The sequence below is a fragment of the Phallusia mammillata genome, chromosome 7, assembly GCF_965637545.1.
Source record: "Phallusia mammillata chromosome 7, kaPhaMamm4.hap1.1, whole genome shotgun sequence".
In the NCBI taxonomy this organism is placed as follows: Eukaryota; Metazoa; Chordata; class Ascidiacea; order Phlebobranchia; family Ascidiidae; genus Phallusia; species Phallusia mammillata.
Genome location: NC_137258.1, coordinates 3,789,869 through 3,815,733, shown reverse-complemented (window position 1 = coordinate 3,815,733; position 25,865 = coordinate 3,789,869). Strand labels below are relative to the sequence as shown.

The following is a 25,865-nucleotide window of genomic DNA, read 5'->3' as shown; positions in this document are numbered from 1 at the left end:
ATAGTTTTTTTTATATAAGGTTGTATCTTTAATATCGTGTAATATGAGTGAAACACGAGTTGCAGGTAAAACTTCTTGATTATTTTTTCTATTATGCATGCTTAGTTTGCTTTCCAGTTGTATATATTTTTATGTTGAATACCGCAAATAACTTCTAACACATGTTTGGCTACTTTTATTTAAAAAAAACTGGGATTAAAAAAAACTTCCTTTCCAAGTAACAGAATCTGTCAATAAATTGGTTACTTTTATTATTAGCAACAAAGCCCGGTGTCCTTGGTTTATTAAGGTAATTCATCAAATTTGGTCCGTTTTGGATTTTTTAATATTAAGCTCCTCCCCCCACAAAAGTAAGTGTAATGTTATAATAGACTACAAGGATTAGCCTGTGTAACGCCTATATGTAAATCAGCCTTTTATGTGTTTTTATCGTTCTTTTCGTTTTAGACCAGGGGTTCCCAAACTTTTTTGGTCTGTGGCCCAAATGTCTATATAATAGTGATTCGTGGCTCACCAGCACGTGCTGTAAATTTGGGCACAAAAAAAAATTAACTCCAAAACAGGCGAAATGGTTTCTAGCAATTTATTTTCTACAGTATAAAAAAAACAGTAGAATCTCTTCAAATGGCTCCGTGGCCCATTGAAATTGTCTTGGTGGCCTAGTACTGGGCCATGGCCCACAGTTTGGGAACCACTGTTTTAGACGGACACCGACGATGCCTAAATAGGCGAAATTAATATTTCTGTTTCATAAAAAAAGATTACACTGACGCTGTTTTGTATCCCCCAAAAATGTAATTTATTTTATGCAGTTACGGATACGACACAAGAAAACGTTCGGGAAAACAAAGAATTTGATCCCTGGGCTATTCCAGAAGACGACGAAGGTACTAATAATAGTTGTTTTCAAAATCAGCTCGTTTCGAAAGTCAAATTGTAAAACGGTTTGATTCAACTGGATTGCCAAATCATGTTTAAACTTGGCAACATTTCCTGTTGCAGCTAATCTCAATGTAGATATGACTTTGTGTTTCTGGCTTTTATAGCATTGTGCTCGGAATTATGCAGTAATTGGGCGCTTTTTAAGCATTCTATTTGCATAAATAAACTAAAGTTTAAAATATCTGTCTATCAAAAATCATGTCATTGATAGAATAGCAGGAACTAGACTCTGAAAGTGAAGACGAAAGTACAGGTGGCCTTTATTTGCCGAACGCACGTAGTAATACCCGACGTACCCCCGTTTCGTCTTTTTTTTAGTTTAGCAGAAACGTGGATATTGAATGGAACGCCGGATATACTTTGGCCTTGTGGAATATTTTGAACTACAACCTAGGAAAGAATTCAGTAAAAGCGATATAAAAAATATACTCAAAGAGAGCGGCAGACGATCAGCGTCAGTGTAAAGTTTTATTTGAAACAGAAATATTAATTTCGCTTATTAAGGCATCATCAGTTTCTTATTCAAATAGAATCTACGCTGATCGTCTGCCGCTCTCTTTGAGTATATTTTTTATATCTGACAAGTAAAGACAGATCTGTCGGTCACCACCCTGTTACAGAGGCTGATTCCTGTAGTCTGTTATGACATTACACTTACTTCAGTAAAAGCGTGTTGACTAAATAAGTGTTAATTTGCTTCGTGCCTACCGACGTTAAAATTACATCTTTGCTCCCACGGTGGCATGGGTAATATAAAAACATATTTTTAAAAAAATGTGGCCTAATTGGCAGCAAATGCAGTTTAACTGGTTGTTTTATAGTGTACAGAAGTAGCTTCGTTTGTCATTGCGGTGTTTTAGTCATATTATTTTTGATTTTGCGTGGGCTTGAAAAGCATAATCTTCAGCGTGTGCAAAAATGTATTATACGCCCATCAAAGAAACAAAACTTAATTTTATTTTTTTGTCTAAACACAGTTTTTTACTATAGAGTTGTACCGAATCGGCTAAATTTCGAATCAACCGAATCTTTTATGTCTTCCATTAAAGAAATTGTGTCTACAATGGAAAAACTATATTGTTTTTAAAATAATCATAATTGACGCGATTTTAGTATTGGTGTTGTTTGAAATTAAATTGCGTGGTACCTTATAAAGATACGTTTAAGGCGTTAAATTTGTGTTTGTAAAAATACGGTTTTCGGCCGAACATCTCCGGTTTTTACTCTTACACAAGCACTTTGGTAGATGTTTTGTAAAACAATTATTTTACATTTTTCAACGCTTTGCCAGTCACCTTTTCGTTGTTGTAATATTATCATAAACTCAATTACAAACTGTTGCTGTTTTGACAGAATTCGAAAAATGGTCGGAAATGACGAAAAAACGAAGAGTGGAATTTGTTTTGGTTATTATCAGCAAAATCATTGGCGTGCTTGGATGTTTGTACCTCTTCATTTGCTCTCTTAGTCTCATGGGATCTTCTTTCCAAGTCCTAGGTATATTTTTTCACAGCCAAATCGACATTGTCACAAACCGAGCTGTTATAAAAACGAAATGGTATTTTTCAATCATTTACCGTAAAATCAGGGTCAAATATTTTCACATAAAGTACCTAAAGATATTATTTAGGTCTAGTGCTTATATTTTTAGATGTGTTAAAAAAGGTTCTGGTCTCATCCGATTTTTGAACTTATGCTTTACAAGTTTTCAACCTTATCGTTTTATTTACCGTATTTACTCGATTGTAAGCCGCGGCTTATATTGTTTTTTACCTGCAGTTTGTGCGGCTTATAATCGAGGGCGGCTTACAATCGAGGGCGGCTTACATTTTAATCTTATACCGATATTATTTCTACACTTCAACGTTTTAAATTATTTGGGGTTCAAAACATGTATGCATGTACAGATTATGCGTCGATATACGTTCTGTTGGGTACAGTTATCAACGTAACTAACAGATATGGGCAAACAGTCATACTATGTAACAATAAAAAGATGTATTATAAAACAATAGTAACTCAAATTCCAGCGTGCGACTTTCAATCGAGGGCAGCTTACATTATTTTTTTAACACCTCAACATGCGGCTTACAATCGAGGGCGGCTTATAAACGAGGGCGGCTTACAATCGAGTAAATAGTTTGATGAACATTTTGTAACTCAATTTCTACGATACCTCACGAAGATCGCAAAAAATACACAAAAAAAGACTTCTTTCATTTTGTTTTTACAACAGCCGGAAAAACTGCTGGTACCATCTTTAGCAACAATGCAATACTTAAGAATCCTGTCGCTGGACTTATCATCGGAATTCTGGTAACGGTTCTGGTCCAAAGTTCTTCAACATCCACATCAATTATAACCACTATGGTGGGAGCCGACAGTAAGTTTAACGTTTACTGTTTTACCTATTAGCCTAACTCACATAAAGCATTTATATCTACGAGTGATCCAAGTTTTGGTTGACCGAGAAATTTCGGCGGCGTTTCGGTTTCAGGCTAAACTTTCGTAAATGTGGGTTATAAAACTAATTACTTTATTATCGCCAATTTAAAACATCAACGATCAACTAATTGTTGCAGGCTTAGGTAGAAAAACGCGAGTCATGTTGTCTGCAAAATTTAGATGTTTTGTTCAGCTTAGGCTAAGTTCCTTCAAAGTAAACTCAACTCAACTCAAGTGTCAGAAGTGGTTTTCTGCATCAACCACACCAGGTTTACCTATAAATACACCCACCAGAAGGGGGATTTTAGGCTCGACCGAAGGGCCTTTAGTGTATCACTACTTTCTTCCCGATTTAGGGTAGTGGTTTAGGAATAGATTAGGGCCTACCAAAAGGTTTTATTTGGCGTTTGCTTAACACTTTCAGTGCGGTTGACGTAAATCTACGTCAAAAGACGGTTTGCGCAGAGTGCGACTTGACGTTAATTAACGTCAAAAATTTTTGCTCAAAAATGCGGCTGCTGACCGTTAATATACGTCGACACCAAACAGCCCACGCCATAAATGCGTGATCGGCGCGTGTCTAGGGCGACGCTTGGCTGGCATTAAACTTGATTATGTGAATGGAGTCTTGTTTTATAACAATGTAACAACGCCGACTTTTCTTACAAATGCCTGAGGTAGAATGCCTGAGGTAGTTATACTGTGTAATCGTTGTGCATAAGTTTTAGCAGTAAATTATTGTACATAAGATTTTATTGTGCATAAGTTGTAACATTACTTTCATTGTAATTCGTTATTGATGCTGTTGAACGCATGTTTGGTTGATTGCTAGCCGCACTGAAAGTGTTAAAACGGCTCTAAATTTGGCTTCAAGCGTTATATATATATTCAAGCGTTATTATATATAATAGCCAGGCTATGTAAATACCACGTCTGAAAAAACCTCAAGATGGAAAAGGACCGAATGATAAAATCAAAACCACACCTTTTGTGGTTTGCTGAGGTAAATTTGTACGGGTATAATTAATGTCAACTAATGTCTATAGTCTTTCCACAGAACTATAATTGGACAATACGCATAAGTTGAAAGACGTGCATGTATGATTAAAGTAGGTACAGGTTTTCCAAACCACATTTGACAAGGATATGCGCCAAGCCTAAACGTTGGCATGGCCACATAGGTGTTTGAATTAGAGATAATGTTATAATTACCCAAAAAGCAGATAAAAGCCTCAAAACATGACCTGGTGCGACTTTGTTGTTTACGTGCATGTAAAGAACTGAAAACAAGCGCTATAATTAGTCAGATAGAAACTACATACAAATATTTGTTTGCAGTAATCATAACGTTTGTATTATTTTGTTTTAGTTCTGAACGTACACCAAGCGATTCCGATGATAATGGGTGCCAACATCGGAACTTCGGTGACTAATACCATTGTCTCGCTTTCACAGTCCATGGACGTGGTTCAGTTTCGCCGGTCAGTGAAAGAAAACAACTCGAGTATAGGCTAATTAATTTATGCTTCTCTTAACAACACAACATTTGTTTCAAACCAGTGGTTCTTAAATGTGGGAAATTACCCCCAAAAGATTAATTTGCCATTTTTCAGGGGGTAATTGCATTATTACGTTTTTGTTCCGTGGCGTGGTAATTTTTATTCTTTGAAAAAAGGGTAATTGAAGTCGTTCCGGTTATTCTCAGGGGTATAGCGTTAAACGTTTACCGAGTTAGTTTAAGACGTAAGACGGCTTTTTTGTTTCTTGTGACAAAACTTTGAACATTCGTTCATTGATGGTTCTACAATTTTACAAGTCTGTCTTTTTTGCATTGCGTAGAAGCCAAAGGGTTTAGGGATGCTACTTATAGAAAAGTTAAGGCTTGGAATTAATCAGCATTTTGGGGACTTTCTCAATGTTGTAATGAAATATGTTTAAAATAGTGCATTTGCTGGAGCCACCGTGCATGACCTCTTCAATCTTCTGTCTGTTCTCGTTCTGCTTCCACTAGAGGTCGCTTCAGGGATGTTGGAAAAAATGACACATCGGCTAATAGAACCACTCGAGGCTACCAATGTAAAACCACCAAAAATTTTAAAGGTTGGACAATTTATAACAGTATACACGGATCTAGGGCTGTTATCAAACAAAGGTTTTTAAATTTTCAAATAATCAAATATATTTTTCTCTCTCAAATCAAATAATTCAAATAATTTTGAATACCTGAGACGAAAGGCCGAGAGTCGTTATTAAATAAGGATATTTAAGTTTTTCAACAAAAAGTTTAATGTGGTTGTGCTCTTAGTCAATAAATCTAAGCTACATCTTGTTTTTCGTTCAAAAAAATAAACTACCTAATGACCTAATCCTTTGCCATAACCACCACTATAGTAAAGACATGCTTAATTTATTCTCCTTAATTGAGCATAACCATTAACCATATATATCCGCGTATATTTTTTTCACCTAATATTAACGTTTTTGACATTTGCTTAATTGACTTGTGGTACATGTATAACATCTTTATCACTTGCTTGAATAACCTTAATTATTACTGGGTTTAATTAATACCGGAATATAGGTTACAGTAAAATGTTAGCTTTTTGTACAATACTATTTGGGGAAAGGGTACATTGATTGAAACATAACAGCTAGAAAGCTTGCGCAGAGTAAGTGCATACTGCAAAAGCTTTAATTGAAAGTATTGCATCGTCGTTGAAAGTATTACAATAAAATGCATCACGATATTTATATATTCTGGCTGTAGTGTATTTGACCAAAATTCAACGACTGGTTGTATCCCGGCAGATTTGTGCAGTCGGTTGCGATCCTACGACAGAATACACCCAGTACACTTCAAGCATCATTCAAATACGAACACTTGATTCGATAATTAATCAAAGTTTTTCTGGTGTCGTTGTAATTTTATGAAATCGTTTAACAATGAAAAATGGTTAAAGTGACAATGCAAATAAAATTAGGCTTGAGACAGCGCCAATGAAAAAGCAGCATCAAAGATCGTAATTTTCATTTATTGCGTAGGTGATTACAGATCCCCTTACAAAGAAAATCATCCAAGTGAACAAGACTATTATTGCACTCGTTGCGCAGAACGTGCCGTTAGAAGACGATGCTAGCATGGTATCGGTAAGGCAAATCACTTATAGCTCAAACTGTTTAGGTTTCCAATGCAAATCATCCTTAAGTCGAACTGTTTAAGTTTCCATAACTTTGTATAACCAAGGTAATTTGATCTATAGAAAATTTGCAAGGAATATAACTCAACGGCGGAGAAAACAGTCAAAGTCCCCTGTAAGTCGAATTTCAAGTTGTTATGTTTTATTCTATTGACGTTGTTTTATTCTAACTTGCCTTGTGTTTATTAATCAGGTAATCCCAGCCATTTTATTTTCGCTGGGACCACAATCGATGACGGAGGAGTGGGAGCAATATTGCTCATTGTTTCTCTTTTTGCTCTTTGCGCCTGCCTCATCAGTATGGTCAAGATTCTACATTCGATGATGAAGGGCAGCATTGCACGGACAATAAAAAAAACAATCAACACCGATTTTCGAAAACCTTTCAAATGGGTTGCAGGTGAGAGAAAAAAGTACCCATACACAAAAATGCCTTCCCTTATGTATGATTGTGAAGGTTACATATTCAAACAATGTGCAACAGTTCTGAAGCCAATAGGAAAAGCAGCATGCCAGTTCTATCAAAATTAACCCCTTTGCTTTTTTTAAGCTGAATTGTGCAACTTAAAATCCATCATAGGAAAACAGCAAACAATTGCAGCTATGCTTAAAGAAGAAACTTAGTGCCTTCGGTAATAAATTTGCTGTTAATTTTCAGGATACCTTGCCATTTTGGTTGGAGCAGGCCTCACATTTGTTGTTCAAAGCAGCTCAGTTTTCACATCAACCATGACTCCACTTGTGGGCATTGGTGTTATCAGCTTGAAACGCATGTACCCCCTTACACTGGGGGCCAACATTGGCACAACCACAACTTCACTCTTTGCTGCCTTAGCCACAGATGGTGAAGCCTTGTCAAGAACCCTCCAAATAGCCTTTTCTCATTTTTTCTTCAACATCTTTGGCATTGCAATTTGGTATGTTATACCCTTCATGAGAAATATTCCTATCAAAGGAGCAAAGATGCTGGGCAATACAACAGCTAAACACAGATGGTTTGCTCTAGTTTATCTGTTTATGGTGTTTTTTATCATACCTGCTGTTATTCTTGGCCTTTCCATTGCACATATATGGGCCATGGCAGCTGTTTTGATCTTGGTTGGTATAATTGTGTTGTTTGTGGTTGTGGTAAAAGTCCTTCAAGCATACAGACCCCAAAGCCTTCCAGTGATTCTCCAAAATTGGAAGTTCCTGCCAATATTCATGCGATCATTGGATCCTTATGACAAGGTCTTCACCATCTGCTGTGCCCGGTGTGATCAGTGCAGAAGATGTTGTGGATCACACAGTGAAAATCAATCTGAAGGGGAAGTGTACGAGAACAGTGTGGTTGTCCCTAACAAGGTGTTGCCTACACAAGAAGTACATACATCACACTTCTAAACCACAAAATATGTTTAAAAAAACACTGAGTTCAACAAAGTTATCATATATATGGGAAAATTGTGTCTTATATTGGTTTCACCTTTGTAAAAAAATTACCTAGCATTGTTACACATACTTTTATTGAATTTTTTGTTCTATTTCAACATTTTACACAATACTGATAATATCATTTTTGTACCAGTATAAGTATGAAGGGTCCAGTTCAAATATAATTTATGCTAGCATTTGCTTGCCACTTTGTTTGCACACTTGTGATTTTTGATTAAACCTTTCTTACCTTCCCCCAGAAAATCGTACACTTCAGGGTATTTTGACTTGTTAATTGTTGATACATTTGCCTTGAGTTCGAATCGTTCAAAATACATGTAAAAAATACAATGCAACAACCAAACAAAAAAGGTTCCCAAGTGCAAAGCAGTGACCATTAGATCATTGACTGACATGTCTTTTTAAGAAAGGTTTTGTAAAGGTATTCATTTACAACATTGACAAAATTGAAGTTATTTCATTTCAGGTGCCACCTGTTTTAAATATATGCTGTCTTTATCCAAGTCTTTTAAAACAGCATTCATATCCTTGAAAAACACGTCACAATTCCTATCAAACTGGAGCTTTGTAATGGCATAAGCATTTGTGATTTCTATGTTGGGAAATTACCGTTAGGGGAATATACTCCATGTGTTGCAAATCCCACACAAATCTTTCCAACTTCATTGATATTGATTAAAACCTATTGAAGTTTGAATATTTGTTATGGGTCGCTCTTCAAAAGATAAACGAGATATTTATTACCGCTTGGCAAAGGAGGAAGGTTGGAGAGCAAGAAGTGCTTTTAAACTGTTGCATTTGGATGAAGAATTTAACTTGTTTAATGATGGAGTTAAAAGGGTAGTTGATCTCTGTGCAGCCCCTGGAAGCTGGAGTCAAGTGCTCACACGCAAACTAAGGTAGCACTAAAATCTTATAAATAGTATACATCAAGTGAGTAAAGATAATATTATTTTTTTTCAACACTAAACAACATGGCTCAGATCAATAAGCTTTAGGTGCCATATTCTTAATAGAATGTCTTTGAAAATTGCTGCTAAATATACCATTGAAATTAAAGATCATTAAAGTTAAGTAGTTATTATTTTTAAGGTTGTTTGATATGTAAACACTTTTATGTTTGCAAAAACGTTTTTAGTACTATTTTGTTGTTTTTCAGGAGACCTACAGATAATGGCAAAAGTGATGCCAAAATTGTTGCTGTTGATTTACAGGCAATGGCTCCACTGCCTGGTGTGATACAAATCCAAGGCGACATTACAAAAGTATGTACACATATATTGTCCATCCAAAATCTATTTTAAAACTGTAAAGACTACAAACAATCCAATAAGCAGCAAAATATCACCACATTTTAGCTCGAGACTGTAATTTTTTTTCAAATTTGAAATCTGCAACTAATCCTAAGGATTTTGCTCAGTCTGAAAAATAAAACAAAAAGTCCAACAGGATTAAAACCCCAAAAGTATGCATGTTGGCATCACCACTAACCAATATACTCTAACAGCGGTGTTTTGTCTGGTCAAATACTGATCAACGACTTAATGTTTAGTTATACATAAAACTATTTTTACAAAATATTTTTTAAGTGATTATAATCGTGATTATCAATGTACAAACATTTTCGACTGGAAAGAATACATTCATTTTTATAGTTGCTAATACCAACTAAATATTCAGAAAAAAATAAAAACGGCCTCCAGCAGAAAAATCGGTCTAAAGTTGCTAGATTGTACAAGTATAACTGTGATAAAACTTCGATGTATCAATGTTTCAATTTGAACAGGTCTCAACTGCAGAAAGCATAATTTCTCACTTTGAAGGAGAGCCTGCTGACTTGGTGGTTTGTGATGGAGCTCCAGATGGTAAATTGTTTTGCAATTGTATGATACACTTAAATTAGGATGTCCTAATCTTTTTTCAATGTGATATTGGATATTGTTTATGTTACTGACCTTTTAAACAGTGGTTTTCAACCATTTTCATTCTCCGGCATATTTTAGCAACCCGATGTAGCTGATGACCCCAGTTTGCTAGTTGCTTCAAATTTCTCACATCAATTTTACTGCCTGTTTTGACTTTCATTTGTACACATTGCACTGTAACAATTGCTTTGGGTCAATTATCTTGTGCATAGCACATCAAAAAATGTTGCTGATAAATATTTTTTATTGAAATCGACAGTAACATGGCAAACTACCCCTGCAAGGGTTGTGTGCGATTCATTTGTGTGCGACTCACAAGTTAAAAAACACTGTTTTAAAAAGATATATGTTAAAAGGGCTGTTTCTTTTTGATTAAACTCTTTAGGCATTTTGACAAAAATTTTGTCAGAGGTATTTGGTATGTGGTGTCATGCAGTGGTGGGATTCAATTTTTTTGTCAGCCGGTTCTATTACAAAAGTCATCTTTTTCAGCAGGTTCTGTTACAAAAAGTCCATTGACAGTAACCAGTAATGCTAACCGGTTTGCTGTTCTCATACAATTTTGTGAGACGGTTCTATAGAACCGATGCGAATGGGCTGAATCCCACCACTGGAATTATGGGTTTAACAGTAATTTCACTATTCCAGTTTCTTAAAAAAAAACTTTTTTGCAGTGACAGGTCTACATGATATTGATGAGTATATTCAAGCACAACTTTTACTTGCAGTAAGTTTTTGACATAGCTGTTGTCTAAAAGTTGTAGTTTAAGTAAAACTTATTTTTCCTTGTACACAGGCACTGAATATTACTACTCATGTTCTAAAAAACGGTGGAACATTTGTTGCGAAAATATTCAGAGGTTAGTTCAAATATATTGCTTCAGTTTTGGTAAACTAATTTAAATGTGTTATTGGTAACTGTGAACTAATTGAAATGTTTTTATTTGTTTGTAAGAGTATTTACGAATGGCCACATTGGGTATTACCATTTTTCAACAGTCAGGAAAATATGTCCTTATCATAGTGATTGGAAATGTTTGTTTAAATTTTTTGAATAACTTTTTTTTTTTTTTTTTTGCTATATCCAGATTAGGGCCCTGAAAGGCAGACTTTGTAAAAAAGTAAAGCAAGAGCTAGAGAATCTGTAAACAACCTTACACAAAAACCTTAAATTTCAGGAAAAGATGTTTCCTTACTCTATGCACAGCTGAGGTTATTTTTTGACAAAGTCACATGTGCCAAACCAAGAAGTTCAAGAAACTCAAGCATTGGTAAATTCGGTCATAATTATCCGCTTTTAGTTTTCAGCCTTAATGTCACTTTGGCTATTACCTGACTCAATTTTTCATTTTTTAATTGTGGAATTCAGTTAATACTACTTGTCTCTATCCTACATTGCTTGAAAATGCGTAGTGGTTGTCTTTAATTAAACAGATTTTGGAAGCCTGTTGATATGTGATTTATATGTGTGTCACAATCTTTGATTGGCATGAACAATTTGGCCAGTGTCTTTATCTGTAACATATTAATTGTGCCCCCTTATTTCATGCATATTGTTATGCTTTAACAGCTATTTTGCACAGCTATGTTCGGCTTGGTGGTTGTTTTAGTGTGTTTGCTAGTAGCAACAACATGTTAGGCACCAGGCGAAATGAAAACTCTTTGTTAATCCATTGTGTTTAATGTCCGAACAAAATTAGGAAAGTTTTTCACATTTAAAATAGCTTTAATTTTTTTATAACTTGCCTTTTGCAGAGGCATTTGTTGTATGTGAGGGTTACGATCCACCTGAAGACTACATACCAAATATGTCTAACCCGCTTCTTGACATGGACTATGACTTGTATAGCAATCAACTGGAGGGACCAAATCGTGTTATTGCACCATTTCTTGCATGTGGTGATTTGAGTGGATATGATTCAGATAAAACTTATCCTTTACAGGTATATTCTAACACCAACAATAACGGTAAATGTATTTTTAACATTTTTACATTATGGAGCAATGGTGACATTGTGCTGTCATTTTACTAAACATTATTGCCATTAAAGTTGCATAAAATGCTTTTACTTTATTGTTCAGATGCTTGTACAACTTTAATGGCAATTTTGTTCTTAATTAAGTTTCTTTGGAAGTCAATGTCAAATGTTGTTATTTGCTTATTTTTTTACTTTGACCAATCATGTTGCAAAATGTAAATAGTTTGATGCTTTTAAATTTATAGATTTAATTGTTAGAAGTTAGAACTGTTTTTTTTAATGTGGTTAATATTGCTTTACACTTAGTACCCCTTAGTATGTAAAAAGTTTGTACAAAGTGAAATGTAAGTAGTTGTGATTTGAAACGAAAGCATGTCCTCATTATGTGTACTACTGCAAATTGTTGCAGTAGTAAAGTTATTTTTAACAGATCAAGCCTAAGGCAACAGGCAAACTACACAACACATGTCTTTACCTAATACATTAGGTTTTTGCTTACATTTTTTAATGCAAGAAATGCCTTTGCCTTATTTTTATTTATGAATAATGATTGGTATGATGTAAAGTCAAAGGTTTGATTTATATTTATGATTTTGTGTGTTCTGTAATTTAACCCAAAATCTATGATTTTTAGCTGGAAGGCGGTAAGGAATACAAATACCTTCCTCCGACGCAAGGTCCAATTAATCCACCTTACAAACACGCCTGTGAACTCAAATCTGCTTCACAGTTAGCCAAAGAGGATGGTCTTGGCCACGTGGTGGCGGCATCGAGCAGTCAGATTTCAACTAACGTCGTATCGACATGTTCTGAACCTGCAGTCCTTTCTGATGAAGATAGACTATCAACACAAATAAATACTGTTTCGATAACACCACAAAGCAACGATTTCTCAAAAACCAATGATGTCTGACTTGGAGTTATTTGTGTTGGAGATTGCATTTGTTGATGTTTGGGGTTCGACTGGTGGTTGAAAACGATGCACAGTTACTGGGCGTTCCAATTGTTATGCAAGGCTAAGTTATGTCTGGAAAATCATGCTTGCGTGCCGTATTTTAAGAATATATCCTCATCTTTTAATAGCAGAACAATTTCATGTTTTAACCTCTTTGGCAGCATGTAAACGACGTTGCGCAGTTGTTGACTGAAGTTTTTAGAAATTAGTTTGAACTGAAAAATCGGGCAACCAATCTATCAATACCGTATCTTTCAAAAAGGACAAAAACGGCAAATTTGGATTTAAAAAAATGAAAACTTTTGCTGTATTTTTGTTTGTTGTTATACCATGCGTTTATTAATCAAGCGTTCGCTGTGTTCGCTATTAATCAAGCGTTCTCAAAACTTACGCTTGCGATTTTGTCGAATTGTTGTTTGATAATTACCACCAACTACCCTACTGCCCCATATACCACAAGTGATCCTTTCACGCCATTTTCAGCGTTGCATCGTCCAAATTCCGATAATAGCATTTTTATTCTCACACATCCTTTAATTTTAGTTCCATCCAAATAATAGATCCTAATAATCACCTGTCTTTTGCACTGACGGCTACTTGCTAAACCTCGAGCCTCGCGTTCAATCAATGAAAAGGTGACACTCCGCGTGAACCACAAACAAAATGTGACGTCATAATGGCGTCTACTGCGTCATCAAAGCGTCGGCGCTTGATTGGGCTGCCTTCCCATGGCGACGGCGGCGATTATCTCTTTGTACGTTAATTGCTTGATGCAGGGGTGATTTCATTTAACAAGTCTGTAAGAAACAATATAGTGTTTACCCGTTATAGCTATTTACTAATTTAACTCCATTTTCTATCTCCTTGCGAAACAAGCGTTTGCCTTTGGTGGTTGCATGTTTTTGCTATCAGCTTGTGGTAAAAAGACACTGGAATAAGTCATGTCATAAATTTCGAGTGACTGCAAAACTGTGCATTTTTGTATCACGTACTAATAAGGTAGCTTTAATAACCCAAACAGATAAAATAATAATTGGTTGGGGGCTGAACAACCTTATTTCCATTGTGGTGTTTTAGTTTACCCTAAATGCTGAAACAAATCCTGAATATTTAATTGGTTGGAATACATTTTTGAAGATGAGATTTAGTATTTAATCTGTAAATCCTATAATTCATTTAAGCCCAGTCTTAAGTTTTTATTCAGTAAACAAGAGAATTGGGTCTTGCAGACACACGACATAGTAACCACCAGCGTTCGAGCAAACCATATTGGTGATAACATATTGAAATGACAAAAGTTTCATTTTCCTACCATTAGGTGTTGCGTTCGAAAGAACACCCTTTAACAATTTTATTTAGGCAGTTTTTTACGGCTTTTTTTGCCGGATTTGTTGTTGTAAGTCGCAGTTTGGTATAGTGGTGAAAAAATCATCAATACAGATTTGGCAAAGCGCCAAAGAGTTCACTTCAAGGTTTCAAACCAGCGTTTTTTTTTTCAAAATAGTCGATTCTCCCAAGAACAAACAAGCGGCGACGCGGTTCCAGATTTACGAGTTGTGCATTGTTCAATGTTCCACAAACGCGACGGGCCGAGCAACCCACGCCGCGCGTCCCGTTATTAGAACGCGTCGCATTTGTTTGATTTCGGACCACGTGATACACAGTCCGTGACAGATATTCAAATTGCCGGCGTCGCGATTCGCTGATTTTTATGTGAGATAAACAAATTTACACCTGCTTGGTTTGGCTGTTCACACGAAAATTGACAATTGCTTGAATGGCCCATGTTTTTTAGCATTGATGATTGCTTAAATGACTATATAGGCTATACAAGTTACAATTGGGGTAACGAATTTCATGTAGACATATAAAATCCTCCAAGAGTTTTTATCATCAGGTTGCGAAACGTACAAACAATAAAAAACAGTCAAAAGTAGCACATTTTCTTAAATACCATCTCTAAAACCTTAGACTAAAACAAAATTATTCAGTTGATACTAAGCTATATCAATACAGTGTTTCTTGTAGATGTACAAGACGTGATACAAAATGTAGTATTGTTCGTGTATTTTTGTAGATTGCAGTAGATTTTTTATCAGTCCACTTAAGTAGTATTTCCTACTCTTATAATATTTAAGTCCTAACCGTGCAACTCCAATCTCTACTCGATAATTGGATCATTTCCCGGATGTGCTGAGAACACCAAGGTTCGTTTCGACAAACCTCCAGCCAGTCAACGAACTCCTATAAGATTTGTTGACAAAAAGTAATTGACCTGGGCATTGAACATCGGGCTTTTGTCTTTCCGTTGGGGCCTGGGGAGCAATTTGTATTAGGTCAATAGCCTGTCGTGTCCAAATTCTTTGTTCGGGTAAATCTATGCTGCTGGGAACCAGTAGATCAATTAAAATTTTTGTAAAGATTATTGCCATCGACTTTTACCACTATGTCAATATTACTTTGCCAGTTGCTGCAAGGCAAGCGGAGCAGCCTACATGCAAGTTTTGACATGCAGAATTTTTGAACCACGCGAAACTACAAACAAAGGGTTAACACTAACATTGTGGAAATAGCTCCAAGCTGGTTTAGTACGCGCATGTGGTGAAAGAAAAATGGCACTCTGAGTGATTTATTGATGAACCGTGTATGGTGGCAGGTTTTTTGCTGCGCAGATAGCGTCGTACAAATATGTTTTGCGTCCCCCACTTTTAAACCGCGCATCGATCCCCACCGTGAAACAACGCGTCACCACGCTCGTTTAGTGACGTCACAAGCAACGCCGAGGAAGGACAAATCAGCTGATAGTGCTGGCAAGAAATCAAATTTCGCGCCCAAGCTATATGACACACCGCGTCGCGTCTCCAAACAAGTTTATTTACCCAAACAACGGCGACCAGACTAATCCCGGCACGTTATGTCACCTTCCCAGAACCACAATACGTTAGTTTCCTGGGACACCACCCTTACCGGGACATTTAAACTGCCGTTAAACAACGACTATGAAACAGAAGCCGAGAGATGACAATAGTCATGGCGAATCACAAAGGGTTCGGTTGGATTAAGCTCATACGCCCAAAGGGCTGACTGCTGGTTAACAAACGACACGACCAGACTTGTGACAAAGCAAATTCCAGGATCATTTTAGTAAAGTTGGTGCGATTTATGCCCCAAGCCTACAATCCACGCTGAGGGTCAAAATTAGACCTTTTTAATATACCGTCACAACACAACTTTTAAAAACTAAATTGGGGTAGCCTAGCCTACATGTGCGATAAAAACAACAACATATTTTTATACATCTGCTTTCTGTCTGTATTTTTACATCTGAAAACAAATTAAGGGTAAATTTTGTCAAACACAAAAGGTAACAAACTAAAAATACGTAAAACTTGGACATGTTTAAAGCGACAAAATTAAGTGTTTTTGTGTTTATTTTTGGAGTTAAATTTGGTGCGTCCCTTCACGGCCAAATCACATTTGGGTCAATGACTTCTTATCCTAAAGCAATTGCGTTCCGGTTGGCTTAAAGACGCGAAACACGCTTTCAAGAATATGGACAACTTTAAAAAGTTTTATACAACGTTGAAAGCTGCAAAAATGCACTGCACACCGTAGTAACATGGCTTTATTTTAACAGTACCAATTAAGAACAGCTTGCCAGACAATCCAGCTTGCCAAAATACCCCGAAGGTTATCAATCCCGTTTTTGACCACTTGCAAATTCGTATCGCGCGGGCAAAAAGCGTTCAAACAGGCGGCCTCGTTGCGCGTTGTTTCTTTTTGCTCTTTTAGCGCCAGCTTGCCGAGAAAAGAGAAATAGCTCCAAGGCGGGAGGGAGAGAAGGCGCTGACTCGGGCACGTGATTAAATGCGCAGTTCTCATTGGTCAGCGTCCTAGCGGGGTATTTAAAACGCCTCATTCAAAAAACGCGTCCAAATTCTTTTCAATTTTACGTTCGCGGCGTCATCGGTTGAGTTCCAAGCATTGCGTAGAACGCCATTAAAACAATCAAGCTTGTGCCTCGTCGTCCCGGTGACCCGAATGTTTATCACCAAGGCACAATATCATCACAGTTAGATTGTAAGGTTGGAAGGCAAGCTTGCCAATCATCAGTTGCATTTGCAGTGCCTAAGGTAAAGAGGGATGCTTGGCAAGGAAGGCACGAAGTACACCCATTAGCAGTTTTTAGTAATCAAGCGCAAAGCGTGGAATTTAAGATTGGTGATTGGAATTCCTTGACACGTTGGCAGCTAAAGAAACGTAGCACAAGACGCTGGAATATTGTCCAGCTAGTCAGTTGAAGTTGTCTCACCTTAAGGAAAGATACCTTCCTCAGTAAGTTGTTTTAAGCCGGCTCTTTGCTTCTGTGATTAACACTTTATACGTTAAGTAGAAAGTGTGTAGTAAGTTAAATTTTGTGTAAAAAAATTAGTTTATGTTCAGTCTTTAATTGTGTACTTTTTCTGTTAGCATTAAATTATTTAAACAACTCTTCATTATTTTTACAGACCTAACTTTTAAAGGCATCTTTCAACTCCAACCTACAAGAAAAGCTGAGAAAATGGCAACCAACGGCCTTGCAAACCGAACAAACCAAGCAACACATGGAGAACTGCGGCAGAAACAGTTTAACACCAACAATGGCCAAAAGTCCCAAACCAGTATTCCGCAGAGGGCTGTTCTTGGTGCATTAAACCAAAACACAGCAACAGGAAGAGTACAACCCTTCCGTGCTGCTAAACAGGTCAGTAGTTTTATTTTTATGCATTTTGGTAAAATAGGGTTATATTTGTTTTGGTAATGAGAAATTTGTAACACTTATTCATTTATTGTGCAGAATGGCACAACAGAAGGTTTCTTTACTGCACCATCACAAACCAATGTCACAAAATCCACTACACAAACTTTCAAGGTATGAGAAACTGTTTTTCATTAAAGAATAATTTGCTAACATATTCTATTATGTTTTATAAAGATATTTGATGAGAATTTAAAAGACATAAAGCCAATAAAGTAATTTGCTAATTTATTCCATTATGTTTTATGAAGATTTTTGATGAGTCTTCAAAAGACGTGAAGCCAACAAAGTCGAAAACTGAAACTTTACCATCTATTGCATCTTCTTCACAACTTCACCCTGCTCTTACTACACTTCCATCCCTGAGAGTACCCTTGTCAACTGTTAGCACTAATGACATTTCAATTAGATCAGCAGGTAAATAACATGTTATTTGATTATAGCTGGCTCCTTTGTAAATTTTTTAGGATTATTTATCGGTCTTTTATTTACTAAACTGAACCTTTTTCGTACTATCTGTAATGGGTTGGTTTGGGACAATTTCTGTAATTCACTGGTTTTCCTTACCTTTTATGCTTAGTTTAGTGAATTTTTTAATTTTTTTTTGATTTTCAGATTCCCCCATGGTATTGGATTCAGCTGATGATGAGAGGTTAAACATTTTCGACATAGATGCAGATGCTGGAGTTTATGGCCTGTCAGAATATGCCACAGAAATATTCCAACATTTACGGCAAGCAGAGGTATATATTGTGTACAGCCTGTTGAAATAATTGGCTGCATGTTACAAACAAATAACATTTGATCATTTTTCAGCAACTCCATCGACCAAAAACCAACTACATGCGAAAGCAGCAAGACATAACTGCTGGAATGCGTGCTATCCTGGTCGATTGGCTTGTTGAGGTGGCAGATGAGTACAAGCTCCACACAGAAACAACACATCTCGCCGTCAATTACATTGATAGATTCTTGTCACAAATGGCAGTATTGAGAGGAAAACTCCAGCTTGTTGGAGCTGCTGCCATGTTTCTTGCAGCGTAAGTTTTATTTAACTTAATGTTTTCAATAGCAACAAATGGCTTAACATAATACAGTGGTTCAAAGCAAACTAAAAGGTATAAACATCTTTCTCATTTATAGGAAATTTGAAGAGATTTACCCCCCAGATGTTGGTGAGTTTGTGTACATCACCGACGATACATACACAAAACGACAAGTTCTTCGCATGGAGCATCTCATTCTTAAAGTGTTAAACTTCGATGTTGCTGTCCCCACATCAAACCAGTACCTCAAACGCTACCTGAAAGCTGCAGGTGCCGACAAGAAAACAGAATTCCTGGCACAGGTAAGCACTTAAATTTCTATATCTCTTCTGCACTTATGTACATTTTTAACACTTGTTTTCTTGCAGTACTTATGTGAATTGGCTTTGGTTGAATTCGACTGCATACAGTATTTGCCTTCTATGATGGCTGCCTCAGCAGTGTGTCTCGCAAGCTACACAGTTAATGGAAAAGTTTGGGTAAGCAACAATTTTAATAGAAAAAGTTTATTTATACCCCCACAAAACTAAACTTAGTCAGCTTACTTACTGTACTGTTTGGCAATTTGGTTGCAGTAATGTTGATGACTATTTCGAAAGGTTTATCAGTAGTAAAACAATACGCCGTCGCCAATGGTCAGAAGTAACTATAGTCTTTTGTTAAAACAGGCTTGCTGATGCTGCTTTATAGCTAGTTTTTGGATATGACAACCATAACAGTTTTACTTGCATAAACTTTTTGCTAAATTCAAATAAACAATAAAGTTAAAAGCCAAAATTTATATTTCAGGATGAAACAATGGAACACTACATGCAGTATGAACTCCAGGACCTTGTACCATGCATAAAGCGTTTAAGTGAGATCTTCACTGCCGCTGAAAGCCATCCACAACAGGCGCTGCGTGAAAAATACAAGGATGCAAAGTACGATTGTGTATCAAAAATCACAGCACCGACTTCGTTCCCATTTGACGCAATGGACGCTGACTCCACTGAAGAATGTTGAAATTCATTCCAGAAAGATGTAACTTAATGGTACCAAAAGTTCACCACGCTTGGTTTCCAATTCTGTTTTTTCAGTCGCGGTTTTCCATGGGTTTTGGCTTGTTCGCCAGGTCATAGTCTATTTCTCCACCCTATAGAGCTGAATGCTACACCACACTGCCCTTCGATTTGTTTTTACAAGAGTGTTTTTAATTGTTCATTGTGCAGAATGCGACGTGGTCCTGAAAAGATTTTTATCAATCACTATAGTGAGATGATTGCGATTTTAAGAAAAAACCTTGCTTTTAACTGTGAAAATGTTCGTTTTTTAACATGTTCAAACCATAAGTCCCGTCAATGTTTGTCAAATGTTCGGTCTCTCTATGTCAAAATCAAGCCACACAAAATGTTAAATCGTGGCGAGGCCTAGATTTAGAAACCTTTTTTAAAATTTTTATCATGACCTTTGTAATGCATCATGGCTACGACTTGACACACTATAATACCTTTGACTTAAAATGCCCCCCACTTAGGGGTGATGTTCTTTTCTTTGTTGCGTTTTAAGGACGTTGGTTTTCTTTTATTTATCCTTGTTCGTTTTGCTTTGATTTACTCGGTTAAACGTTTTCAAAACCTTTCTCTTTGACTTTTACCATGCTTTCTACTCCAGAATGGACTTAGCAATTAAACATGAATAAATTACTTCGCGTCCTTGACCTTGAATATTCGCTTTAGTACAGCTTTTAGACTAAAAGGCAGGTGCTTTTAGGGTTTTGATCAAACCCAGCATAGAAAACTTAAATTTCAACATATAATCCGGGCGTAAATAGCCTTTCTGCCGATATTTGCAACTTTTTATTGCACCTTGGAAACCATAAAATTATAGTTAGCACTTGCGAGCTTAATGCAACCCAGCAAAGTCAACCTGTGATTTGAAAATATGTAAATTACGTTTGTGGAGTGGGTTAAGGCTGACTCAGCAATTATTGCTACTGCAAACCCTATGTTCCGTTGCGCCACCTATCGGAAATTACTAGGAGTGATGTGCCGTTGTGTTCTTGCGTTAGCAGCTCTACGGTGGGTTAACACGAAAATATTAACTTATTACAGCACTACAAAAAACATGTCTGCCACTTATTTACCAATTTATGGTCAAATTTTGATTTCAGTATGTTTTCAAACTTAAAAGATAATGTTGCTTCATCCCACAACCACAATAACATATGACCTGGTGCTTGTAAAAAGGTCATTTAAACATGCTTTATGAAACTATTTAACGCTACAACTGAAAAGAGTAATAGAAAGATCCACTGTAGTTCTGCTATTAGGAGTCCTGTTCTATCTGTAACCCAATAAATACACTGTTTCTTTTTCTATTGTGATAAAAGCACAATTTCTTCTTTACGATAAGAGGGACAATTTATTGAAAGAGCATTGCCACTTTATTCGCGACCCATCAGCTTTTGCCTTGCCATCTTCTTCTTAGAGACCTTCTTTTTCTTTTGTTCCTCCTCAACCTTGGGAACAACTTGTTCCTTCTCGGTGAGAATCATCTCAATATGACAGGGTGAGCTCATGTATGGGTTGATACGACCATGGGCTCTGGAAAGCACAAACATAAATTTAGTTTCAGTTTAGGAATGATATATAAACAGTGTTGAGTCATAGGGCTTGGAATCGCATCTAAAACCATAGCTGTGTAATAATGGCCAAACAAGTGCAATAAATACGCTATGGTCTTGGTTCAACAAAAAGGTTTCACCCAAAACAAAATACATAACACTACTTGTTTAGAACAGTTTGACAGACAAGAGTATAAAGTCTTAAACTTCCCAAGTTCAATAACATTGTGACTTTCTACATAATCATATTCCACTTAGGATTTTTGTTTAAACCTGTTATGAACCAAACAGCAATTTGAATGATGTTCAATTGGGCAAAACAAACTTCAAAACAGTTGTTGTAGTGATTGGAGACTGGTGAAAGTGACATGCTTTGCACCAGAACTATGACACTTCAGCATATTCTGTTCAGCTGTAGTTGTGAGACATGCAAGCAAGCATTGAATCATAAAACATGAAGCAAGGCTTGCCACAACAATAAATAATGTTGGCATGATAAACATACAGCTTTGATGGCTTGGTATAACTTTTGTAGCAAGGCAACTTGCCTCCACAAGCATGTGTTTTTAGCAAGTTTAGCCTAACACCTGAGTCCTGACAATGTTTTGCTGACAATTTCAATTTGTGATTGCTACCAAGTTGTTGTGTTTAAAAGAGACCAGTGGCGTATCCAAGGGGGTTGGGGGTCCGGACCCCCCCTTTTCAAAAAGTTGTGCGTAAATTAAATAGGCCAAAATCATTCTGTTTACCACTGCGTGATAACAGGGAGTCGTTACCTCAAAGACGCGAGCCTTCAATCTCTTGTATTCGCTTGTTATCTAATCGCCAATTGTGACATAACAAGGGTTTAATAAGGAGGTTTATGCGCTAACAATCGGAAAGTTATGTTCTGGCTAGGACGCTGGTAGCAGTTTCTTGCTAAGTGGTAACTGCACTAAGTGCAACATATCCAACTGTTTTCGCATTTGAACAATGTAAAAGTGTTAAAAACGTGTAATGTTGTGTTGCTTTGATCCGCCAAACACGTAATAGTTTGTCAAAAACATTAGATCGATGTAAATCGAGTTATGTTATTAGGGTAATTTGTTACTTGCCAGGCACAATTTATGCCTTCTGCAGTTACCACCTTTAGTGCATTCGTGACTTTGCGCAACTTAACAGGATTACCGCTTCAGCAAGAGATTTAGTTCTTTAGAAGTTGGACCCTGTTTTTTTAAGCAACGATTTTGATTAACTGACAGTAACTCTTATTTTGCAGCTGCAGTTTGGCTGAGTAAGCTAGATAGCAGCGGCGAAATCAGAGCTTTTGCTAAAAACTACAAAGTTTTGCTAAAATTACCTGTTCTTCCTGTCAATTAGATGGGTAGAGAAACAGCCAATTTTGGAAAAAGTGCTTTGCCGCATAACGCGGCGTTTTGAACGACGTGTGACGTCATTAGGGATTTCCCCCCCAAAAAATTGTTGGACCCCCCCCTTTAAAAATTTCTGGATACGCCCCTGAAAGAGACCAACTCGAATTGTGGCTGTGAAGAGAAAATGAAATGCAACTATTGCCTCGAAATAAGCCTGATTGTAAATTTAAAAATGTAGCATAAAACATTTGTACCAACTATTACAGATCAGTTCAGACAACCAAGATTTTTAAATCCACTTGACATCTATTCTAATAAATTAATTGTTAATTTTCATTCTAAAGTTATGAGACACCAAACCACTGTATGCAACAAGTCACAACATTATTTCCCAGTAACACCAACCTGTATGTCCTTCTCCTCATTTTAGCAGCGGCATTAACTTGGATGTGATCAATGACCAGCGAGTCAACATCAAGACCCTTGAGATCAGCATTGCTCTCAGCATTTTTCAACATCTGAAGCAAGAAAGTAGCACTCTTCTTTGGCCATCTTCCCTTTAAACAGAAATGAATAGAGTGATTGTAAGGACAATATCACACAAGTTTGCTACGTTTTAAAACAGTAACTACATCATCTATTACTGATATTTGGATAACCCAGTCTTATTATTCATTAAATTTTGCAATGTAAACAATTACATTTGTCATTTTAAAGTACTTTTTATTTTTATTTATAAATGTAAATGTGCAATTTCCTGATTCTTTTCCTTTTCAGTCTGTTGCATTTAATCAAATAAGCATGTTTGTGTGCATAGATTTAACACACATTTTTCTAATCTAACATTTTGTGTTGGCGGTTTTTAGTTTACCTGAGTTGTTTTGAATTCCTTTGCTTGAGCGCAACGACCAACGCCTCCGTTAAAACGTCTGAAGGGAATGCATCTTTTCATTGCACAAACATCCTTCAGGTATTGGGTAGCCTTACGGATGTGCAATCCCTTGATAGCTTGAGCTGTTTCCCTAGTGTTCTTGAAGTGAACACGGAGGTCGGAACCTCGCGCCTTGCACGATTTAGCCGGGTTTTCTGGCTCAATAGAATATCTAGTCATCTTGCTATTTAATCGCCCGTACCGTTTTTACGGTTTGCGTGCGCAAATGGCGATTAAATTAGATTGAAATCAGCCAAAAAATTTATACGACCACCAAGTGACTTGAAGTCACAGAAAAGGACCAGCCAGGCACACATGTACTTCACAACGGTTCGACCACAATTTTTTCATTATTTTTTACCCAAACTATGTATGCCAACAAAGCCCGAGTCATAATTAACAAAGAATAGCAAAAAATAGGAACCAAATGAATTTAGTCATAATACTTGTATTTTATGATCTAATTGTAGTTTTAAAAAACGCAAAACTCGCAAATTTTTTACTAAAACATTTCTGAAATTTATTTTTAAATACGAAAACTAGCCTTGGTGATTTTATTTTGCTAGCATTTACTAATAAAATAAAATATGAATCACTTGAAAAATTTAAAAATTAACAAAAACAATTTTTAACTCAAAACAAACTGTGTTGTGTCACGGGACTTTCCCACTTGTTTTACGATTTCTATTGGAGCGATTGTTTTGATTGCAAATGTGCACGAGGTGTTTTGCTTTTCAGAAAACGTTAACCAAAATCTTGTGGCTTAAAAATGTCTCAGAAGGACAACGTTAACCCGCAAATTCACCAGCGAGTGACGCCGCGTGTTCGTCTCCCAGAGAAAACGGAGTTTGATGATGAAGTGCGTGATCCGTTTGATGCAAGAGAAATTTTTGATTTGATTCGTGACATTAACGATCCAGAACATCCGTTAACACTGGAGGATCTGCGGGTCTTGAATGAAGATGACATCAGTGTCGACGATGAGAACAACTCGATAACAGTAAGCTCACTACTTTTTAATTGCCACTTTTGGAAAGTAACGTTTTTTTTAAACCTAAAAATGTTTTCCAAATTAGTGCATATTGTTTTGGACATTTTCTTAGTCTTAGTGTGATGTGCTTTAAATTTGTAATGGTATCCTGCAGAAATGCTGCAATGAAAGTTTAAATCCAATTTTGCTGTGAACATAAATTTTGAAAAACAACTTTACAATATGGGGTCTTTACCCTAATTGTATCATTTCATAGACAATTAGTGCTGTATTAAAAAGCGTGCAAGAATCACATTGTAAATGGCAAGTGGGGTGTTAAAACGTCAAAATGTAGCACTTAAATGTTTTGACATATCTGAGGTTTTAGACTATTTTTGCGCACTGTTTGTTATTGGTCTCCACATGTCCACAGATTTTTTTTGTTACATTTGAAACTCGAAAGTTTTTAATCATACTATAATCATTATGTGTTTTTCTAGGTCAAGTTCACACCAACTATACCTCACTGTAGTATGGCCACATTGATCGGGTTGGCAATCAGGGTTCGTTTGTTGCGAACTTTGCCCCCACGATTTAAGGTACTTGTGGAAATTGCACCAGGAACTCACCAGTCGGAAGGTGCTGTGAACAAGCAATTGGCAGACAAAGAAAGAGTTGCAGCTGCATTGGAAAATAATAACCTCCTGCAAGTGGTTAATCAGTGTTTGGCAATTAAGACTAGCACATATGGTTCTGCTGTATGATTAATGCTGTGTAATTAACATGCATTTGCTGTTTTACCTTTGTTTCTAATTGCAAAATATACTCTTCTTAAACACCATTGTTTCTTTATATTCATAATCATACTACTTCCTACTACGTTCATCTTGTTCATAAAAATGTATAATACAAGTTGGAAACAGATGTTCACCCAAGAAGGCACCCCTTTTGGCTAACAAAAGTTTTTTTTGCTGCCTGCCTTTTAATATGTCTTTAAGAAATATTTAAATAAAAATGTTTTTGCCCCTAAGATAAAGGATTTTTATGTTTTTTGATCTAACACACTTTTCATCAAGCGTTTATTTGGTGTTGGTGTGTTGCATATTCGTTTGAAGACTTTTATTTGTGAAAGCCTTTTGTGGGTGTATGTCTGTGCCTATTGCATTTGCAATCCTTTGATTTAGTAGCTTAATTTTCTCATTTCATTTTATTCTTAACGTAATACCACCCACTGGAAACATGCATTTTTGTATATTCTCTGCAGACATGCATGTCAGTAGTCTTAA

At 36.5% G+C, this 25,865-nt stretch overlaps 5 protein-coding genes across 5 annotated transcripts; 4 read left to right on the top strand and 1 right to left on the bottom strand.

Moving 5' to 3' along the window:
* LOC145237066 (sodium-dependent phosphate transport protein 2B-like) lies at positions 1–8,559 on the top strand. The gene is made up of 10 exons (XM_080099784.1): positions 1–65; positions 813–887; positions 2,296–2,439; positions 3,179–3,325; positions 4,757–4,868; positions 5,331–5,487; positions 6,430–6,534; positions 6,648–6,699; positions 6,778–6,984; positions 7,243–8,559. Exons 1-10 carry the CDS (start codon positions 44–46, stop codon positions 7,965–7,967), a joined length of 1,746 nt encoding a protein of 581 aa, XP_079955910.1. The 5' UTR covers positions 1–43; the 3' UTR covers positions 7,968–8,559.
* Positions 8,560–8,657: 98 nt separating this feature from the next.
* On the top strand, positions 8,658–10,808 carry LOC145237724 (tRNA (cytidine(32)/guanosine(34)-2'-O)-methyltransferase-like). Its single transcript, XM_080100695.1, has 5 exons — positions 8,658–8,917; positions 9,178–9,283; positions 9,805–9,883; positions 10,618–10,670; positions 10,740–10,808. Exons 1-5 carry the CDS (start codon positions 8,724–8,726, stop codon positions 10,806–10,808), a joined length of 501 nt encoding a protein of 166 aa, XP_079956821.1. The 5' UTR covers positions 8,658–8,723.
* A 6,017-nt stretch (positions 10,809–16,825) lies between these two features.
* Positions 16,826–20,420, top strand: LOC145237067 (G2/mitotic-specific cyclin-A-like). The gene is made up of 9 exons (XM_080099786.1): positions 16,826–17,212; positions 17,386–17,621; positions 17,715–17,789; positions 17,927–18,092; positions 18,291–18,418; positions 18,492–18,715; positions 18,819–19,023; positions 19,090–19,200; positions 19,511–20,420. The coding sequence occupies exons 2-9, from the start codon at positions 17,439–17,441 to the stop codon at positions 19,724–19,726; spliced, it is 1,308 nt and encodes a 435-aa protein (XP_079955912.1). The 5' UTR covers positions 16,826–17,212; positions 17,386–17,438; the 3' UTR covers positions 19,727–20,420.
* Positions 20,169–23,919, bottom strand: LOC145237068 (large ribosomal subunit protein uL22-like). The gene is made up of 3 exons (XM_080099787.1): positions 23,550–23,919; positions 23,084–23,235; positions 20,169–21,306 (listed from the first exon to the last, which is right to left on the bottom strand). The coding sequence occupies exons 1-3, from the start codon at positions 23,787–23,789 to the stop codon at positions 21,147–21,149; spliced, it is 552 nt and encodes a 183-aa protein (XP_079955913.1). The 5' UTR covers positions 23,790–23,919; the 3' UTR covers positions 20,169–21,146.
* A 363-nt stretch (positions 23,920–24,282) lies between these two features.
* On the top strand, positions 24,283–25,844 carry LOC145237055 (MIP18 family protein galla-2-like). Its single transcript, XM_080099769.1, has 2 exons — positions 24,283–24,609; positions 25,080–25,844. Exons 1-2 carry the CDS (start codon positions 24,379–24,381, stop codon positions 25,341–25,343), a joined length of 495 nt encoding a protein of 164 aa, XP_079955895.1. The 5' UTR covers positions 24,283–24,378; the 3' UTR covers positions 25,344–25,844.
* The last annotated feature ends 21 nt before the right edge of the window (positions 25,845–25,865 follow it).

Coding starts and splice junctions, on each gene's coding strand:
- LOC145237066 (XM_080099784.1), top strand. CDS start 44: ATGAGTGAAACACGAGTTGCAG. Junction 3,326..4,756: donor CACTATGGTGGGAGCCGACA/GTAAGTTTAACG, acceptor ATTTTGTTTTAG/TTCTGAACGTACACCAAGCG. Junction 4,869..5,330: donor GACGTGGTTCAGTTTCGCCG/GTCAGTGAAAGA, acceptor TGTTTAAAATAG/TGCATTTGCTGGAGCCACCG.
- LOC145237724 (XM_080100695.1), top strand. CDS start 8,724: ATGGGTCGCTCTTCAAAAGATAAACGAGATATTTATTACCGCTTGGCA. Junction 8,918..9,177: donor GTGCTCACACGCAAACTAAG/GTAGCACTAAAA, acceptor GTTGTTTTTCAG/GAGACCTACAGATAATGGCA. Junction 9,884..10,617: donor TTGTGATGGAGCTCCAGATG/GTAAATTGTTTT, acceptor ACTTTTTTGCAG/TGACAGGTCTACATGATATT.
- LOC145237067 (XM_080099786.1), top strand. CDS start 17,439: ATGGCAACCAACGGCCTTGCAAACCGAACAAACCAAGCAACACATGGA. Junction 18,419..18,491: donor AACATTTACGGCAAGCAGAG/GTATATATTGTG, acceptor ATCATTTTTCAG/CAACTCCATCGACCAAAAAC. Junction 19,201..19,510: donor CAGTTAATGGAAAAGTTTGG/GTAAGCAACAAT, acceptor TTTATATTTCAG/GATGAAACAATGGAACACTA.
- LOC145237068 (XM_080099787.1), bottom strand. CDS start 23,789: ATGACTAGATATTCTATTGAGCCAGAAAACCCGGCTAAATCGTGCAAG. Junction 23,236..23,549: donor AGGAATTCAAAACAACTCAG/GTAAACTAAAAA, acceptor TTCTGTTTAAAG/GGAAGATGGCCAAAGAAGAG. Junction 21,307..23,083: donor ATGAGGAGAAGGACATACAG/GTTGGTGTTACT, acceptor TGTGCTTTCCAG/AGCCCATGGTCGTATCAACC.
- LOC145237055 (XM_080099769.1), top strand. CDS start 24,379: ATGTCTCAGAAGGACAACGTTAACCCGCAAATTCACCAGCGAGTGACG. Junction 24,610..25,079: donor ATGAGAACAACTCGATAACA/GTAAGCTCACTA, acceptor GTGTTTTTCTAG/GTCAAGTTCACACCAACTAT.